General features: G+C 48.0%; 1 protein-coding gene across 1 annotated transcript in view; it reads left to right on the top strand.

Annotated features, from left to right (window-relative positions):
* polr1c (RNA polymerase I and III subunit C) overlaps nucleotides 1-21,070 on the top strand; it is a 72,798-nt gene that overhangs the window by 19,443 nt on the left and 32,285 nt on the right. Inside the window, exons 2-4 of the mRNA XM_072500590.1 lie at nucleotides 2,204-2,275; nucleotides 9,621-9,728; nucleotides 12,132-12,264. Of these exons, the coding sequence (XP_072356691.1) occupies nucleotides 2,204-2,275; nucleotides 9,621-9,728; nucleotides 12,132-12,264 (313 nt within the window). The remainder of the gene's footprint in view (nucleotides 1-2,203; nucleotides 2,276-9,620; nucleotides 9,729-12,131; nucleotides 12,265-21,070) is intronic.

The raw sequence follows: 21,070 nt of genomic DNA, 5'->3' as shown, positions 1-21,070 counted from the left end.
ACCCACTCCGTTACCTCATGCACTCAGAGTTGCCTCACTCAGTTACCTCACTCACTCAGTTACCTCACTCACTCACCTCACTCATCAGTTACGTCACTCACTCACTCAGATACCCCACTCAGAGTTACCTCACTCAGAGCTACCTCACTCTCTTACTCACAGTTGCCTCACTCACTCACAGTTACCTCACTCACTCAGATTCCTCACTCACAGTTACCTCACTCACTCACAGTTACCACACTCACTCAGTTACCTCGCTCCCTCAAGAGTTACCTCACTCATAGAATTTGCAGAGCAATTTACACTCCTTCACAGTTACCTCACTCACTCAGAGTTACTTCACTCACTCACTTGGTTACCTCACTCACTCAGTTACCTCACTCACTCACAGTTACCTCACTCACTCACTCAGTTACCTCACTCACTCACAGTTACCTCACTCACTCACTCAGATTTACCTCACTCACTCAGTTACCTCACTCACTCACTCAGAGTTACCTCTCTCCCTCAAGAGTTACCTCACCCACTCAGTTACCTCACCCACTCAGTTACCTCACTCACTCAGAGTTACCTCACTATTCATTCAGAGTTACTTCACTCACTCAGTTACCTCACTCATCAGTTACCTCACGTACTCAGATTCCTCACTCGCAGTTACCTCACTCACTTACAGTTATCTCACTCACTCACAGTTACCTCACTCATTCAGTTACCTCATTCACTCAGTTACCTCATTCACTCACAGTTACCTCACTCACTCAGTTACCTCACTCACTCACTCACAGTTACTTTACTCACTCTCTCAGAGTTACTTCACTGACTCACTCAGATTTACCTCACTCTCAGTTACCTCACTCACTCTCAGATTTACCTCACTCACTCACCTTTACCTCACTCACACAGTTACCTCACTCACACAGTTACCTCACTCACAGTTATCTCATTCACTCACAGTTACCTCACTCACTCACAGTTACCTCACTCACTCACAGTTACCTCACTCACACAGCTACCTCACTCACACAGTTACCTCACTCACACAGTTACCTCACTCACGCAGAGTTACTTCACTCACTCTCAGTTATTTCACTGACTCACTCAGATTTACCTCACTCGCTCAGTTACCTCACTCACTCACAGTTACCTCACACACAGTTACCTCACTCACAGTTATCTCACTCACTCACAGTTACCTCACTCATTCAGTTACCTCATTCACACAGTTACCTCACTCACTCACAGTTACTTCACTCACTCAGAGTTACCTCACTCACTCAGAGTTACTTCACTCACTCACTCAGTTACCTCACTCACTCATTCAGAGTTACCTCACTCACTCAGCTACCTCACTCACAGTTATCTCATTCACTCACAGTTATCTCATTCACTCACAGTTACCTCACTCACTCACAGTTACCTCACTCACTCACAGTTACCTCACTCACACAGTTACCTCACTCACACAGTTACCTCACTCATTCAGAGTTACCTCACTCACTCAGCTACCTCACTCACTCTCAGATTTACCTCACTCACTCAGAGTTAGCTCATTCACTCAGTTACCTCACCCACTCCCTCAGAGTTACCGCACTCACTCAGAGTTTCCTCACTCAGAGTTTCCTCACTCAGAGCTTCCTCACTCAGAGCTTCCTCACTCAGAGCTTCCTCACTCAGAGCTTCCTCACTCAGAGCTTCCTCACTCAGAGCTTCCTCACTCAGAGTTTCCTCACTCAGAGTTTCCTCACTCAGAGTTTCCTCACTCAGAGTTTCCTCACTCAGAGTTTCCTCACTCAGAGTTTCCTCACTCAGAGTTTCCTCACTCAGAGTTTCCTCACTCAGAGTTTCCTCACTCAGAGTTTCCTCACTCAGAGTTTCCTCACTCAGAGTTTCCTCACTCAGAGTTTCCTCACTCAGAGTTTCCTCACTCAGAGTTACCTCACTCACTCAGTTACCTCACTCACTCAGTTACCTCACTCACTCAGTTACCTCACTCACTAAGAGTTACCTCACTCACTCAGGGTCACCTCACTCACTCAGCCACCTCACTCACTCAGTTACCTCACTCACTCAGAGTTACCTCACTCACTTGCTCAGAGTAACCTCACTCAGAGTAACCTCACTCACTCAGTTACCTCACTCACTCAGAGTTACCTCACTCCTCACTCAGAGTTACTTTAATCACACTGGCTTTTTTCTGCTCCAGGTGCACACCACTGATTTCCCAGGAAATTACCCCGGCTACGATGACACATGGAAGCAGCAGCGGTTTGAGGAGGTAAAACATGGAGTGGGGCAGGAGCAGCTCAGCCATATCCCACTCAACATTCTCGCCTGGAGAACCACACATGTCCATTGTAAATGTCCTTCGGGGTGTCTCAGTGGTTAGCACTGCTGCCTCAGTGCCAAGGCCCCAGGTTCGATTCCCGCTTTGGGTCACTGTCTGTGCGGAGTCTGCACGTTCTCCCCGTGTCTGCGTGGGTTTCCTCCGGGTGCTCCGGTTTCCTCCCACAGTCCAAAGATGTACAAAGAGTCAACTGGACTCGAAACATTAGCTCCCTTCTCTCTCCATGGATGTTGTCAGACTTGCTGAGATCGTCCAGTTTTTTCTGTTTTTCTGTCTACCTACAGGATAGGTGGATTGGCCATGCTAAATTACCCAGTCCTGACGAGAAATGATAAATGGAAAGGGCAAGAAGCCCCTGATGGGAGTAATCCCCAAACAGTAGTTGCACAGTGGGGTACAGTATAAACCAGGAAATATTGGAGGCTTGTAAGAAAGGTACAGCAAAAATCATGGATGATTTTAATATGCATAAAGGCTGGATTAATCAAATTGGCATGGGTAGCCTCAAGGGAGAGTTCATTGAATGTGTTAGAGATTGGTTCTTGGATCAATATGTTGTGGAACCAACTAGGCAGCAGATTACTCTGGATTTCATGGAATCATAGAATTTACAATGCAGAAGGAGGCCATTCAGCCCATCGGGTCTGCACTGGCCCTTGGAAAGAGCACCCTACGTAAGCCCATGCCTCCACCCTATCCCTGTAACCCAGTAACCCCACCTAACCTTTTTGGACACGAAGGGCAATTTAGTATGGCCAATCCACCTATCCTGCGCATCTTTGGACTGTGGGAGGAAACACACGCAGACGCTGGGAGAACGTGCAGACTCCGCATAGACAGTGACCCAAGCCGGGAATCGAACCCGGGACCCTGGAGCTGTGAAGCAACTGTGCTAACCACTGTGATACCATGCTGCCCTTTGGTGTTGTGTAATGAGGAGGGATGAATGAATGACCTCATAGTGACGGATCCTCTAGGGAAGAGTGATCATAGCATGATAGAATTTCAAATTCAGTTTGAAAGTGTTCTGGAGTTAACTAAAGTAATTGGCCTTCATGGACTGGGCAGGAAGATTAAAAGGTAGCACAGTTGAGCACTGGCAGTTTAAGGAGGCATTTAAGGAGAGAGATATCTTTGCCATTCTTTTATATACTTTGCGCTAGTTTTCTTCATGCTCATTTTATCATTTTTTTAGTAATCCTTTGCTGATTTTAAAAGCTTCTGATTCTTCCAGCTTGCCACTGGCCTTTGCATAATGGTATGCCGTCGTTTCTGTCTTTGTTATCTGCATTGAGTATTGCTGGCTGGGTCAGCATTTATTGCCCATCCCTGAGGGCATTTGAGAGTCAATCACATTGCTGTGGGTCTGGAGTCAAATAACGGCCAGAACAGGTGAGGATGGCAGATTTCCTCCCCTGAAGGACACTAGTGAACCAGATGGGTTTTTACAACAATGGTTTCGGGGGCGGCAGGGCTGCGCAGTGGTTAGCACTGCTGCCTCATGGCTCCGAGGTCCCGGGTTCGATCCCGGCCCCGGGTCACTGTCCATGTGGAGTTTGCACAGTCTCCCCGTGTCTGCGTGGGTTTCAGCCCCTCAACCCAGAGATGTGCCGGATAGGTGGATTGGCCATGCTAAATTGCCCCTTAATTGGAGAAAAGTAGTTGGATACTCTCAATATATATTTAAAAAGACAATGTATCATTAGACTTTTAATTCCAGATTTTTATTGAATTCAAATTTTACCATGTACAATGGGATTCGATCCCATAGAAGGTACTGTAGCCAAATTTGTAGATTACACTAAAATAGGTGGGATAGTAAGTTGCAATGAGGAAATAAATTTACAAATGGATATAAATAGGTTAGGTAATTGGGCCAAAATGTGGTAGATGGAGTTTAGCGTGGATGAGTGTGAGGTTATCCATTTTGCTTGGAAAAATGGAACGGCAACTTATTTCCTAAAAGGAGAGAAACTTCAGAGTGCTTTGGTGCAGAAGTACTTTTCACAGTAACTTCATTGCAGTGTTAATATAAGACTACTTGTGACAATAAAGCTTACTTTACTAGAAGGATCTGAATGTCCCCATGCATGAATCTCAGAAAACTAGTATGGAGGTACAGCAAGTAATAAAGAAGGCAAATTTTGGCCTTTATAGTTAAAGGATTAGAGTATAAAAGTCGGGAAGTGTTGCTGTAACTGTATACTGCACTGGTGAGATCGCACCTGGAGTACTGTGCACAGATTTGGTCCCCTTATTTGATGCAGTTACATTAGAGGCAGTTCAGACGAGGTTCACTGGATGGATTACAGAGGTGAGGGGTTTGTCTCTTGAAGAGAGTTTGCGTAGTTTAGGCTTATAGTCTCTCGAGTTTAGAAAAATGACAGATCTAATTGAGGTATATAAGATGAAAAAAGGCATTAATAAACTAGACGTATAGCGGATGTTTCCTCTTGTGGGGCAATCTCGAATGAGAGGACACAGTTTTAGGATAAGGGTTAGCAGATTTAAAACCAAGATGAGAAATTACTTCTCTCAAAGGGTCATGGCTCGAATTCACTACCCCAGAGTACAGTGGATGATAAGACTTTGAGTAAATTTAAGGAGCAGATAGACAGATTTTTAATTCGTAATGGGTTTATAGATTATGGAGAATGGGCAAGATGGTGGAGTTGAGCTGAGAGAAGGTTAGACATGATCATATTGAATGGCGGAGCAAGCTCGAGGGGCTGAATTGCCTACTGTTGCTAATTTTCTCCTTGGTTTAATTGCTCTGTTTTATCACCTTTGCTCTTGAGTCGCCAGGTATCTTTATGATACCGCCACGTGGTTCAAGTCTGAGTAATGATCAATAATCCAATACACCGATTAGCAAGATTTAAATCAAAGCACATTTATTATACACAGTAATCGCTACTCTTGCACAAATTCTACGTTTAAGCTACTTCTACAACTAACAGGCCAATACTTAACTTGGAACTGGCCCACCAGGTCAGGGAAACAAATGGCCTTTCGTTCGGTTTCTGAGCCTGCGGGATTCGAAGTTGGTACAGATTGGTAGCTAGGAGCGCCTATCTCGTAGCGAGCATTGAAGTAAGACTTACAGGTTCGATCGGCTGCTGAAGAGTGACGAGAGCTGGAGAAGAGAGCGATTTGAACTTGGGGCTCAATTCTTATAGTTCCCAGGGGCTTCCCGCCTTTCGGACCCTGTACCTGGTCCCAAGTGATTGGACTTTGTCCCAATCACTTGGTTCGATTTTCTCCAGTACTGGAGCAGTTCCCTGATCGATGGGCGGTCTTTGAGGTGCTCGTTCACCTCTTTTTGTGTAGGCTCCTGCTGGCGCCGAAGAGTCTGATTTAGCTTTGTGTGTCTAAATGTTGCTTATTGTTCCCAGGGATTGCTCATTAGTATGCAGATGGCTGTTGTTTTGTTATGCTGATGGTTGCTGGTATCGAAATTGTCTGGCCTTTCCAGAGGTAAATACACAGCCAACCTGCAGCTGCTGGTTTTTGTCCTGTTGGCTGACTTTCCCATCAGCCTTTGCCGTTCGCCATTTTGAATCGGGAGTTGGCCATTTTAAGTGGCTACACTACTCCTGCTCCTAGTTCTTGTGTTCATTATCCATGTTGAATAGTAAATGGAAGACCTGAGAATTTCTGGAAGATTAGGAAACTCACCGCTGATTGGAGCATACCTGGCACAAAGGAAGATGGTTGTGGTGGTTGGAGGTCAATCATCTCAGCTCCAGGACATCACTGCAGAGTTCCTCAGGGTAGTGTCCTAGGCCCAACCATCTTCAGCTGCTTCATCAATGACCTCCCTTCCATCATAAGGTCTTAACTGGGGATGTTGGTAGATGGCTGCACAAGGTTAAGCACCATTCAACTCTTCAGATACTCCAAACGCAATAGGACCTGGACAAGATTCAGGCTTGGGCTGATAAATGGCAAATTATATATCATCCATCTGGGTCACTGTCCGTGTGGAGTTTGCACATTCTCTCCATGTCTGCGTGGGTTTCACCCCCACAACCCAAAGATGTGCAGGTTAGGTGGATTGGTCACGCTAAATTGCCCCTTAATTGGAGAAAAAATAATTGGGGACTCTAAATTTTTTTAAAAAGTTATATATCATCCACACAAGTACTAGACAATGACCATCTTCAACGAGAGAGCATCTAATCATATCTCTTGACATTTGATGGCATGACCATCACTGAATTCCCCCAATGGTAAACTTGGATTTACCATTAACCGAAACTGAACTAGACCAGCCATATGAATACTGTGGCTACAAGAGCAGGTCAGGGATAGGGAATTCTGTGAAAAGCAACTCACCATTTTTGGACATTGTGAATTCTCCCCCAGTCCCGAACAGGCGCCGGAATGAGGCGACTAGGGGCTTTTCACAGTAATTTCATTGCAGTGTTAATGTAAGCCTACTTGTGACAATAAAGATTATTATTATCTATGCACTGCAACAACTCACCAAGGCTCCTTCGACAGCACCTTCCAAGATCCTGACCTCTACCATTTAGAAGTACAAGGGCAACAGATGCATGGGATCACCACCGCTTGCAAGCTCTCCTCCATGTCATGCACCATCCTGACATGAAACTACATATTCCTTCACTGTTTGGGTCAAAATCCTGGAACTGCTTTCCTAATAGCACAGTGGTCGTTCTTACAAGACATGGACTGCAGCATTTCAAGAAGGCAACTCCCTCCCACTTTCTCCATTGGTTTTGAGGTTTCAATCAGGTCAGCCAAGATCTTAGAATGCTGGAGCAGATTTGAGGAGCCAAGTGGCTACTCCTGCACCTAATTGATATGTGCTTACACTCGAGGGTGATTAGGGGTGGGCAATAAGTGGTGGCCTAGTTAGCAATGGCCACATCCCATAAGCAAATAATTAAACAAAGATCAACATAAGCCTCTCGAGCTCCATTTAATTGCATTCAACCTATTAAATTTTCATCAAGCTGGAAACTAGGAGTACCAGCCAAATGTTGGAATTCATCCAGCATGTGTATCTAACTCCAAGATCTATATTGAGAAGATGAGGGGATCACAACTTATTTCCAAAGTGGAGTGTAACAAGATTGTAACATTGTCACCCATCTTATTAATCTTGAAAAGTATTGTTCTGCATGCAGTCCAGACAGATTGTTTCATACATAAAAAAATATATAGGACATACATAAATACAAATATAAGTACATAGACGCAGGCATCGGGTGAAGCATACTGAGCGTAGGACGAATCAGTAGAGAAGATGCGTGGAGAGATCAGTTCAGTTCGTAAGAGGGTCATTCAGGAGTCTGGTAACAGCGGGGAAGAAGCTGTTTTTGAATCTGTTAGTGCGTGTTCTCAGACTTTTGTATCTCTTGCTCAATGGAAGAGAGAATAACCCGGGTGTCAGCAGGAGGTGCAGACAGTCAATGGATGGGAGGCAGATTCGTGTGATGGACTAGGCTGTGATCACGACTCTCTAAATTCTTGCGGTCTTGAACCGAGCGGTTCCCATACCAGGCTGTGATGCAGCCAGATAGGATGCTTTCTATGGTGCATCTGTAAAAGTTGGTAAGAGTCAATGTGGACATGCTGTATGGGTGCTGTATGGGCAGTGTGGTGGCACAGTGGTTAGCACTGTTGCTTCACAGCTCCAGGGTCCCAGGTTCGATTCCTGGCTTGGGTCACTGTCTGTGCGGAGTCTGCACGTTCTCCCCGTGCCTGCGTAGGTTTCCTCCGGGTGCTCCAGTTTCCTCCCACAAGTCCCGAAAGATGTGCTGTTAGGTGAATTGGACATTCTGAATTCTCCCTCTGTGACCCGAACAGGCGCCGGAATGTGGCGACTAGGGGCTTTTCACAGTAACTTCATTGCAGTGTAAATGTAAGCCTACTTGTGACAATAATAAAGATTATTATTATGGTTTTATGGTCAACCAAAGATGTGCAGGTTAGGTGAATTGGCCATGCTAAATTACTCCTTCATGCCCAAAACACTCACCTGATGAAGGAGCTGTGCTCCGAAAGCTAAGACTCCAAACAAACTTTTTGGATTTTAGCCTGGTGTTGTAAGACTTCTTACTGTGCCCAAAAAGTTAGGTGGGGTTACTGGATTATGGGTGGAGGTATGGGTTTAGGTTGGGTGCTCTTGCCAAAGGCTGGTGCAGACACGATGGGCCAAATGGCCTCCTGCACTGTATATTCTATGATATTATTAATACATGCCGAATTCCCTTTGTTTCCTGAGGAAGTATAGGGTCCGTTGTACTTTCTTGGTCGTAGCATCAATGTGGGTGGACTAGGACAGATTTTTGGTGACATGCTCACCTAGGATTTTGAAGCTGTCAACCATCTCCATCTTGTAATGTAACTTCCCTTGTAAGGGACCTCACCAGATTGCCTGTTCCTGCAATGTCGGAGTGCTCCCATTTGCTGGTGGTATTGTGTTGCGGACAGGCTTCCCAACACCATCTTCAAGGGTGGGATGTAGGCAGCAATTGCAGCTTGGATACAAATGTAAGGAGTCGACCATAGGGCCTCCCTCACCTTTTCACCACTTACTACCATTAAGGTTGAACTCCACTTTCCAGCCATATCCCTTACTACCCCAAAATCTGACCAATGCTCACCAACTGAACGTTCTATATCTTTCTGGGGTAGACAATTTCAAAGATTCACAATCTCCCAGTGAATTCATTTCTTCTTGTCTCAATCCTAAATGACATATTGCTTATCCTGATATGATTGTCCAGTTCTGGACTCCAGCCAGGGGAAACAGCCTCTCAGCATCTAATTTGACAAGCATTTCTACATTTATATGTTATCACCTCCCATTCTTCTCAATTTCAAGCCTTTGGGATTGTGTTGAGAAAGATGTAGCCTGCTCGTCTTTCTTCAATGAAGGCAAAGAGCAGTACAGATTAAGCTGTGTGTTATATCAGACATCTATCCAGACGCTTTCCTTCATGGTTCACAACTCCCTGCCATTAATCTGGTGTGAAATCCCAGAGTATTGATAGATTTATCCCCAAAATGTAGAGCTGCAGCAGCTGTACGGAGTAGGGAGGGTCCAGTAGATCGCGAGCCCCTGCTCATTCCATGTTTCATGTTCTGTTTATCTTCAGTCTCCAGGAACCTTTTTTGCAACATGCAGATATGGTCATCTTGTTAACTGTCCTGAAACCTTGTAGCATCTCTGCTGACTGAGTGGCACTGATTGCAGCACTGAAATATTATGTGACCTCCCTGTAAAGTTTCTCTCTCTCAGAATTTCAGGGTTGATATTGTTCGGCTGGAGGAAGATACACTGGAGTTTGATATGGTCGGAATCGACGCTGCGATTGCGAATGCCTTCCGCAGGATCCTGCTTGCTGAGGTAATGAAACTTCATGCTGTGTTACGTTTGTAATTGTATTCACCTTACAGCACTCTTAATTCATTGAATCCCTACAGTGCAGAACAAGGCCATTTGGCCCATTGGGTCTACACTGACCCTCCAAAAGAGCACTCATGCCTCGGTCCACTTCACACCCTATCCCCGTAACCCTGCAACCTAACCTGCACATCTTTGGACACTAAGGGACAATTTAGCGTGGCCAATCCACCTAACCTGCGCATCTTTGGACTGTGGGAGGAAACCAGAGCACTCGGAGGGTATCTACATAAACCCAGAACGTGCACACTCCACACAGATAGTCACCCATGGTCGGAATTGAACCTGGAGCTGTGAGGCAGCAGTGCTAACCACTACCACAGCTCGTTCGTGAAGCAGAGGGAGCGTGGGTTCTATAACTGTACCGGCTGAGGATATTCATAAAGGCCCACTTGAGGTGTGGTGACCCTCGGGTTAAATCGCCACCACTCAGCTCTTCCCTTCAAAGGGGAAAGCAGCCGATGGTCATCTGGGACTATGGAGGCAATCTTTACACCAATGCCACCAGTTAGTCACAGTATTGCTGAAAAGAGACATCTTGCTGTAGCTTTTCATCTTGCTCTCATTTTGACAAACTCAAAACAGGTTGTTTGTCCTCATTAGTGCAAGACAAAGTTTAAAAATATGTCTATTCTTTCACAGGGTGTGGGCATCGTTGCCTAGGCCAGTACTTATTGCCCATTTCCCTTGAGAATGTAGTGGTAAGCTGCCTTCTTGAACTGTTGAAGTCCATATGCAGTTGGTACACCCATACCGTTCCTGTTGAAGGAGTCTTGGTCAGTGTTGTTGCAGTGCATCTTGTGGATGGTAGACACTGCTGCCTATGTGCATCGGTGGTGGAGGAGTGAATGTTGAGGGTGGTAGATGGGTGTTGAAGCTGCACTCATCCAGGGTAATCGAGAGTATGTCATTACACACCTGATTTGGACCTTGTAGATGATGGACAGGCTTTGGGGGATCAGAAAGTGAGTTACTCACCTCAAAACTCCCAGCTTTTGACCTGCTTTTGTAGCCACAGTATTTCTATGGCTGGTCCATTTCAGTTTCTGGTCCACGGTAACCCAGGACATTGATCGTGGGGATTTAGCGATGGTAATGCCATTGGATGTCATGGGGTGATGGTTTGATTCTCTCTTGTTAGAGATGATTGCCTGGCGCATCTGTAACTTGCCGCTTGTCAGCCCAAGTCTGGATAATGTCCACATCTTGCTGGATTTGGACATGGCCTGCTTCATTAACTGAGGAATTGCGAATGGTGCTGAACATCGTGCAGTCATCTGCGAATATAATAACATTTTTTTTTCTTTATAAATTTAGAGTACCCAATCATTTTATTTTCCAATTATGGGGCAATTTAGCTTGGCCAATCCACCAAACCTGCACATCCTTAGGTTGTGGGGGCGGAACCCACGCGGACATGGGGAAAATGTGAGCGAACATAATAAATAATCTTTATTAGTGTCACAAGGAGGCTGACATTAACACGGCATGAAGTTACTGTGACAAGCTCCTCCTCGTCACATTCCAGCGCCTGTTCGGGTACACCGAGGGAGAATTCTATGAACTCCAGTGATGCCCTGGGCTGACATGACTGACCTCCCAATAACCACAAGCATCTTCCTTTGTGCTAGGTCTGACTCCAATGAGTGGAGGGTTCGGCAACATGTCTTTCTTTTCAGCAATGTTCAAATTCTATACCACCAAGCAATTGTCGGTGATATTAAATTTAAAATCAAAAGTACTTTAAAAAAAATATGCATTGATGTATAAAACTCAGTCCGATCCTGATAATCATGTGATGCGGCAATACTCACCTCTGACATTTGCGGTCTGATCTCCCTTTTCTGTGGCCACTGTACAAATGTTCAATTTGATTTGGCAAACATAGCCGGTACTACCACCTTTCAGTCGAATGCTGAACTATACAACAGCTTCGATCTGTGCTGTGCTGAGCTAGATGGTAACCAGAGGAACCGTAATTAGCTTCAACACCCATGGCATCATGGTGAAGACTAATCCTGTCCTCTTCCCAACATTCACACCTCCAACTCCTCCTTAACCCAGTGATTCATTCACAGGAACACCTCTGTTGCGCATGATCCGATTTTGTTTTCCCATCAAAGTAGCTACCCAGATGAAGGTAATTGTTGTGTCTTTATCACAGCTTGACGGATATGTAATTCCGCAAACTGGGAATTGAATATAAGACCCTTATGTTTGGCCCAATGAGACGTCACCAAGTACATTTACTAAACCAATTTTTTTGAGTCGTTATTTGACATAATTTGCTATTGTGTTTAACACCTTGAACCTGCTGCATTGAATCTAACATTAGTTGTTGCTCAGGTCCCAACTATGGCTGTGGAGAAAGCATTTATCTACAACAATACCTCCATTGTACAGGATGAGATTCTGGCACACAGACTGGGGCTCATCCCCATCAAGGCAGACCCACGACTGTTTGAATACAGGAGCACAGGTGAGAGGGCTACACCAACCTGGTTATGCAGACATGTGCTGTGGTCTTCCAGATGGTTCGGTTTTGTGCATCGTCAATTGCAGGAGGCAAGGACTGTCCGGAATTGGAGGGGAGTGTGGGGACAAATTATATTACTGTCTCCCCGTTCCTCCAGCTTCCCTTGTGTGCAAGACATTGTGGGGGTTTTAACTTTAAACGTAAAAGGGAAAGGAATGTCAATGCGACTTTCCGGATAAGCTGAACCATATTGATTTAAAAAAATATATTTATTCAAAATTTTGTGGCCAAACATAACAGTACATAGTTTTTCTTTTGAACAACAACAAAGCAATATGCCACAATGGCCAGTTTTAAACAAATAAATAATATATAAACAAAAACAAAACTGAGTGGCAACTGCCTTGTCAAAAATAGTTAATCTCCAAGGATACAATCCAATATACATTACATATAACAAGTGTCTATACATATATAATGACATCCCTGAAAGTCCATCCGGTTCCTCACCCCCCACCCCCCCCCCCCCCCCCCCCCTTCCCCCCTGGGTTGCTGCTGTTGTCTTCTTCTTTTCCATCCCCTCTATCTTTCTGTGAGGTAGTCGACGAACGGTTGCCACCGCCTGGTGTACTCCCGGCTCTTCTGCAACCCCGAATATAGCCAACCCCCAGCCTGGCTCGACCCGGACCCCCACCACCTTCAAAAGCACCTTTGCCACCCCCACCTAGAACCCCTGTAGTGCTGGGCATGACCAGAACATGTGGGTGTGATTCGCTGGGCTTCTCGAGCATCTCCCACACCTATCCTCTACCCACAAAAATTTACTGGGCCGTGCTCCAGTCATATGCGCCCTGTGTAACACCTTAAATTGTATCAGGCTTAGCCTGGCACACGAGGACAATGAGTTTACCCTACGTAGGGCGTCGGCCCACAGCCCCTCCTCAATCTCCTCCCCCAGCTCCTCTTCCCATTTCCCTTTCAGCTCATCTACCATGATGATCTCCTCGTCCCTCATTTCCCTATATGTGTCCGACACCTTACCATCCCCCACCCATGTCTCTGAGATCACTCTGTCCTGCACCTCCTGCGTCAGGAGCTGCGGGAATTCCCTCACCTGTTGCCTCGCGAAAGCCCTCAGTTGCATATACCGAAATGCATTCCCTTGGGGCAACCCATATTTTTCCGTCAGCGCTCCCAGACTCGCAAACGCCCCATCTACGAACAGATCTCTCAATTGTACTACCCCAGCTCTTTGCCATGTTCCAAATCCCCCATCCATTCTCCCCGGAACAAACCTATGGTTATTTCTTTTTTTTTTTTTTAAATAATATTTTATTGAAAATTTTTGGTCAACCAACACAGTACATTGTGCATCCTTTACACAACATTGTAACAATACAGATAATAATGACCTTTTTAAATTTAAACAAAAACAACAACAAATAAATAAATATTAAATAACAAAAAATAAAAACTAGCCCTAATTGGCAACTGCCTTGTCTCAGGCCACACCCCCCCCCCCCCCCATCCCCCCCTCCCCCCCCTCCCCCAAGTCCTGGGCCGCTGCTGCTGCCTTCTTTGTTCTCCCCTATCTATCTTTCCGCAAGATATTCGACGAACGGTTGCCACCGCCTAGTAAACCCTTGAGCCGACCCCCTTAGGACGAACTTAATCCGCTCTAACTTTATGAACTCCGCCATATCATTTATCCAGGTCTCCACCCCCGGGGGCTTGGCTTCTTTCCACATTAGCAATATTCTGCGCCGGGCTACTAGGGACGCAAAGGCCAAAACATCGGCCTCTTTCGCCTCCTGCACTCCCGGCTCTTGTGCAACCCCAAATATAGCCAACCCCCAGCTTGGTTCGACCCGGACTCCTACTACTTTCGAAAGCACCTTTGTCACCCCCATCCAAAACCCCTGTAGTGCCGGGCATGACCAAAACATATGGGTATGATTCGCTGGGCTTCTCGAGCACCTCGCACACCTATCCTCCACCCCAAAAAATTTACTGAGCCGTGTTCCAGTCATATGTGCCCTGTGTAATACCTTAAACTGAATCAGGCTTAGCCTGGCGCACGAGGACGACGAGTTTACCCTGTTTAGGGCATCTGCCCACATCCCCTCCTCAATCTCCTCCCCTAGCTCTTCTTCCCATTTCCCTTTTAGTTCGTCCATCATAGTCTCCCCTTCGTCTCTCATTTCCCTATATATATCCGACACCTTACCGTCCCCCACCCATTTCTTTGAGATGACTCTGTCCTGCACCTCTTGTGTCGGGAGCTGCGGGAATTCCCTCACCTGTTGCCTCGCAAAAGCCCTCAATTGCATGTACCTGAATGCTTTCCCTTGGGGCAACCCATATTTCTCGGTCAGCGCTCCCAGACTCGCAAACTTCCCATCCACAAATAGATCTTTCAATTGCGTTATACCTGCTCTTTGCCACATTCCATATCCCCCATCCATTCCCCCCGGGGCAAACCTATGGTTGTTTCTTATCGGGGACCCCCCCAGTGCTCCGGTCTTTCCCCTATGTCGTCTCCACTGTCCCCAAATCTTCAGTGTAGCTACCACCACCGGACTCGTGGTATAGTTCCTTGGTGAGAACGGCAATGGGGCTGTCACCATAGCCTGCAGGCTGGTCCCCCTACAGGACGCCCTCTCTAATCTCTTCCACACCGCTCCTTCCTCCTCTCCCATCCACTTACTCACCATTGAAATATTAGCGGCCCAATAATACTCACTTAGGCTCGGTAGCGCCAGCCCCCCCCTATCCCTACTACGCTGTAAGAATCCCTTCCTCACTCTCGGAGTCTTCCCGGCCCAAACAAAACCCATGATACTCTTTTCTATCCTTTTGAAAAAAGCCTTCGTGATCACCACCGGGAGACACTGAAACACAAAAAGGAATCTCGGGAGGACCACCATCTTAACCGCCTGCACCCTCCCTGCCATTGACAATGCTACCATATCCCATCTCTTGAAATCTTCCTCCATCTGTTCCACCAACCGCGTCAAATTTAGCCTGTGCAATGTGCCCCAATTCTTAGCTATCTGGATCCCCAGGTAACGAAAGTCTCTTGTTACCTTCCTCAACGGTAGGTCTTCTATTTCTCTACTCTGCTCCCCTGGATGCACCACAAACAGCTCACTCTTCCCCATGTTCAATTTATACCCTGAAAAATCCCCAAACTCCCCAAGTATCCGCATTATTTCTGGCATCCCCTCCGCTGGATCCGCCACATATAGTAGCAGATCATCCGCATATAAAGATACCCGGTGTTCTTCTCCTCCCCTAAGTATTCCCCTCCATCCCTTGGAACCTCTCAGCGCTATCGCCAGGGGCTCAATCGCCAGTGCAAACAGTAATGGGGACAGAGGACATCCCTGCCTTGTCCCTCTATGGAGCCGAAAATATGCCGATCCCCGTCCATTCGTGACCACACTCGCCACTGGGGCCCTATACAACAGCTGCACCCATCTAACATACCCCTCTCCGAACCCAAATCTCCTCAACACCTCCCACAGATAATCCCACTCCACTCTATCAAATGCTTTCTCGGCATCCATCGCCACTACTATCTCCGTTTCACCCTCTGGTGGGGCCATCATCATTACCCCTAACAACCTCCGTATGTTCGTGTTCAGCTGTCTCCCCTTCACAAACCCAGTTTGGTCCTCATGAACCACCCCCGGGACACATTCCTCTATTCTCATTGCCATTACCTTGGCCAAGACCTTGGCATCTACATTGAGGAGGGAGATTGGTCTGTAGGACCCGCATTGTAGCGGATCCTTTTCCTTCTTTAAAAGAAGCGATATCGTTGCTTCTGACATAGTCGGGGGCAGTTGTCCCCTTTCCTTTGCCTCGTTGAAGGTCCTCGTCAGTAGCGGGGCGAGCAAGTCCAAATATTTTCTGTAAAATTCAACTGGGAATCCGTCCGGTCCCGGGGCCTTTCCCGTCTGCATGTTCCTAATTCCTTTCACCACTTCTTCGACCGTGATCTGTGCTCCCAATCCCATCCTTTCCTGCTCTTCCACCTTGGGAATTTCCAGCCGATCCAAAAACTCCATCATTCTCTCCCTCCCATCCGGGGGTTGAGCTTCATACAATTTTTTATAAAATGTCTTAAACACTTCATTCACTCTCTCCGCTCCCCGTTCCGTCTCTCCATCTTCGTCTCTCACCCCCCCTATTTCCCTCGCTGCTCCCCTTTTCCTCAATTGGTGTGCCAGCAATCTGCTCGCCTTCTCTCCATATTCATACTGTACACCCTGCGCCTTCCTCCATTGTGCCTCTGCAGTGCCTGTGGTCAGCAAGTCAAATTCCACATGCAGCCTTTGCCTTTCCCTATACAGTCCCTCCTCCGGTGCTTCCGCATACTGTCTGTCCACCCTCAAAAGTTCTTGCAATAACCGCTCCCGTTCCTTACTCTCCTGCTTCCCTTTATGTGTCCTTATTGATATCAGCTCCCCCCTAACCACCGCCTTCAACGCCTCCCAGACCACTCCCACCTGAACCTCCCCATTGTCATTGAGTTCCAAGTACTTTTCAATGCATCCCCTCACCCTTAAGCACACCCCCTCATCCGCCATTAGTCCCATGTCCATTCTCCAGGGTGGACGCCCTCTTGTTTCCTCCCCTATCTCCAAGTCTACCCAGTGTGGGGCATGATCCGAAATGGCTATAGCCGTATATTCCGTTCCCCTCACCCTCGGGATCAATGCCCTACCCAACACAAAAAAGTCTATGCGTGAATAGACTTTATGGACATAGGAGAAAAACGAGAACTCCTTACTCCTAGGTCTACTGAATCTCCACGGGTCCACCCCTCCCATCTGCTCCATAAAATCCTGAAGCACCTTGGCTGCTGCCGGCCTCCTACCAGTCCTGGACTTCGACCTATCCAGCCTTGGTTCCAACACCGTGTTAAAGTCTCCCCCCATTATCAGCTTTCCGGTCTCTAGGTCTGGGATGCGTCCTAGCATTCGCCTCATAAAATTGGCATCGTCCCAATTCGGGGCATACACGTTTACCAACACCACCATCTCTCCCTGTAATTTGCCACTCACCATCACGTATCTGCCCCCGTTATCCGCCACTATAGTCTTTGCCTCGAACATTACCCGCTTCCCCACTAATATAGCCACCCCCCTGTTTTTCGCATCCAGCCCCGAATGGAACACCTGCCCTACCCATCCTTTGCGCAGCCTAACCTGATCTATCAGTTTCAGGTGCGTTTCCTGTAACATGACCACATCTGCTTTAAGTTTCTTAAGGTGTGCGAGTACTCGTGCCCTCTTTATCGGCCCGTTAAGCCCCCTCACGTTCCACGTGATCAGCCGGGTTGGGGGGCTTCCCACCCCACCCCCCCTTGCCGGTTAGCCATCATCTTTTTCCAGCTTCTCGCCCAGTTCCCACGCGGCTGTAGTTCTCCCAGACGGTGCCCCCCCGCCCATCCTTTCCCGTACCCACTCCCCCCTTTCCCCAGCAGCAGCAACCCAGTAATTCCCCCCCCCCCCCCCCGCTAGACCCCCCGCTAGCGTAATTACTCCCCCCATGTTGCTCCCAGAAGTCAGCAAACTCTGGCTGACCTCGGCTTCCCCCCGTGATCACGGCTCGCCCCGTGCGGCGCCCCCTCCTTCCTGCTTCTCTATTCCCGCCATAATTATCATAGCGCGGGAACCAAGCCCGCGCCTCTCCCTCGGCCCCGCCTCCCATGGCCAACGCCCCATCTCCTCTCCCTCCCCACCTCCCCCCATCACCACCTGTGGGAGAAAGAAAAGTTACCATACCGCAGGATTAATCATACAATCCCTCTTCGCCCCCCCCCCACTCGTCCCGCCACTTTGTCCAAACGTTCATTTTCGTAGTCCAATCATTCCAATTTTTCTTCTACAATAAAAGTCCACGCTTCATCCGCCGTCTCAAAGTAGTGGTGCCTCCCTTGATATGTGACCCACAGTCTTGCCGGTTGCAGCATTCCAAACTTTATCTTTTTTTTGTGAAGTACCGCTTTGGCCCGATTAAAGCTCGCCCTCCTTCTCGCCACCTCCGCACTCCAATCTTGATAGACGCGGATCACCGCGTTCTCCCATTTACTACACCGAGTTTTCTTCGCCCATCTAAGGACCATTTCTCTATCCTTAAAACGGAGAAATCTCACCACTATGGCTCTTGGAGCTTCTCCTGCTCTCGATCCTCGCACCATAACTCGGTATGCTCCCTCCACCTCCAACGGACCCGTCGGGGCCTCCACTCCCATTAACGAGTGCAGCATCGTGCTCACATATGCCCCGACGTCCGCCCCCTCCACACCTTCAGGAAGGCCAAGAATCCTCAAGTTGTTCCTCCTTGCGTTATTTTCCAGTGCCTCCAACCTCTCCACAGATCGTTTCTGGTGTGCCTCCTGTATCTCCAACTTCACCACCAGGCCCTGTATGTCGTTTTCATTTTCTGCTGCTTTCGCCTTCACGACCCGAAGCTCCTGCTCCTGGGTCTTTTGTTCCTCTTTCAGCCCTTCAATCGCCTGTAATATCGGGGCCAACAACTCTTTCTTCATTTCCTTTTTTATCTCCTCCACGCAGCGTTTCAAAAACTCTTGTTGTTCAGGGCCCCATATGAAACTGCCACCTTCCGACGCCATCTTGGTTTCTGCTTGCCTTCCTTGCCGTTGTTCCAAAGGATCCGCTGCAATCCGGCCACTTTCCTCTCCTTTTTCCATCCGTGTCCAGGGGGAACACCCTTCTGGTTTACCACACGGTGTTTTCAGCCGTTAAAATTGCTGTTGGGGCTCCTATCAAGAGCCCAAAAGTCCGTTTCACAGGGAGCTGCCGAAACGTGCGACTCAGCTGGTCATCGCCGCACCCGGAACCCCTATGGTTATTTCTTATCGGGGACCGCACCGAGGCTCCGGTCTTTCCCCTATGCCGTCTCCACTGCCCCCAAATTTTCAATGTAGCCTCCACCACCGGGCTTGTGGAGTATTTCTTCGGTGAGAACGGCAACGGCGCCGTCACCATTGCTTGTAGGCTAGTCCCCCTGCAGGACACCCTCTCCAATATCTTCCACGCCGCTCCCTCCCCTTCTCCCATCCACTTACACACCATTGAAACATTGGCGGCCCAGTAGTACTCACTTAGGCTCGGTAGTGCCAGCCCCCCCCTGTCCCTACTACGCTGCAAAAATCCCCTCCTCACTCTCGGGATCTTCCCGGCCCACACAAAACTCATAATGCTCTTCTCGATTCTCTTGAAAAAAGCCTTCGTGACCACTACCGGGAGGCACTGAAACACAAAAAGGAATCTCGGGGGGACCACCATTTTAACCGCCTGCACCCTACCTGCCAATGACAGGGACACCATGTCCCATCTCTTAAAGTCCTCCTCCATCTGTTCCACCAACCGCGTTAAATTAAGCCTGTGTAATGTACCCCAATTGTTGGCTATCTGGATCCCCAAGTACCGGAAGTCCCTTGTTACCTTCCTCAACGGTAAATCCTCTATTTCCCTGCTCTGCTCCCCTGGATGCACCACAAACAACTCTCTTTTCCCCATGTTCAATTTATACCCTGCAAAATCCCCAAACTCCCCAAGTATCCGCATTATCTCTGGTATCCCCTCCGCCGGGTCCGCCACATACAACAACAAATCATCCGCATACAGAGATACCCGGTGTTCTTCTCCTCCCCTGAGTACTCCCCTCCACTTCCTGGAACCCCTCAATGCTATGGCCAGGGGCTCAATCGCCAGTGCAAACAATAACGGGGACAGAGGACATCCCTGCCTTGTCCCTCTATGGAGCCGAAAATAATCGGACCCCCGTCCATTCGTGACCACGCTCGCCATCGGGGCCCTATACAGCAACTGTACCCATCTGATATACCCATCTCCAAAGCCAAATCTCCTCAGCACCTCCCACAAATAATCCCACTCCACTCTATCAAATGCTTTCTCGGCATCCATCGCCACCACTATCTCCGCTTCCCCCTCTGGTGGGGGCATCATCATTACCCCTAGCAGCCTCTGTATATTTGTGTTCAGCTGTCTCCCCTTCACAAACCAGTTTGGTCCTCATGAACCACCCCCGGGACACAATCCTCTATCCTCGTTGCCATTACCTTGGCCAGAATCTTAGCATCCACATTCTGGAGGGAAATGGGCCTATAGGACCCGCATTGCAGAGGGTCTTTTTCCTTCTTTAGGAGGAGCGATATCGTTGCCTCTGACATAGTCGGGGGCAGCTGCCCCCTTTCCCTAGCCTCATTAAAGGTTCTCATCAGTAGCGGTGCCAGCAAGTCCATATATTTCCTATAAAATTCCACTGGGAATCCGTCTGGTCCCGGGGCCTTCCCCGCCTGCATGCTCCCAATCCCTTTCACCACTTCCTCCATCTCAATCTGTGCTCCCAGTCCCGCCCTCTCCTGCTCCTCCACCGTAGGAAATTCCAGCTGATCCAGAAAGCACATCATTCTCTCCTTCCCTTCCGGGGGCTGAGCTTCATATAATCTTTCATAAAATGCCGTGAACACTCCATTCACTCTCTCCGCTCCCCGCTCCATCTCTCCCTCCTCATCTCTCACCCCCCCTATCTCCCTCGCTGCTCCCCTTTTCCTCAGTTGGTGGGCCAGCAACCTGCTCGCCTTCTCCCCATATTCGTACTGTACACCCTGTGCCTTCCTCCATTGTGCCTCTGCATTACCCGTAGTCAACAAGTCAAATTCTACATGTAGCCTTTCCCTGTACAGTCCCTCCTCCGGTGCCTCCGCATATTGTCTGTCCACCCTCAAAAGTTCTTTCAACAACCGCTC

This window comes from Scyliorhinus torazame, chromosome 4 (assembly GCF_047496885.1).
Source record: "Scyliorhinus torazame isolate Kashiwa2021f chromosome 4, sScyTor2.1, whole genome shotgun sequence".
NCBI lineage: Eukaryota > Metazoa > Chordata > Chondrichthyes > Carcharhiniformes > Scyliorhinidae > Scyliorhinus > Scyliorhinus torazame.
Note: the sequence above shows the minus strand (reverse complement) of the source record. Positions and strands in the feature narration are given on the sequence as shown.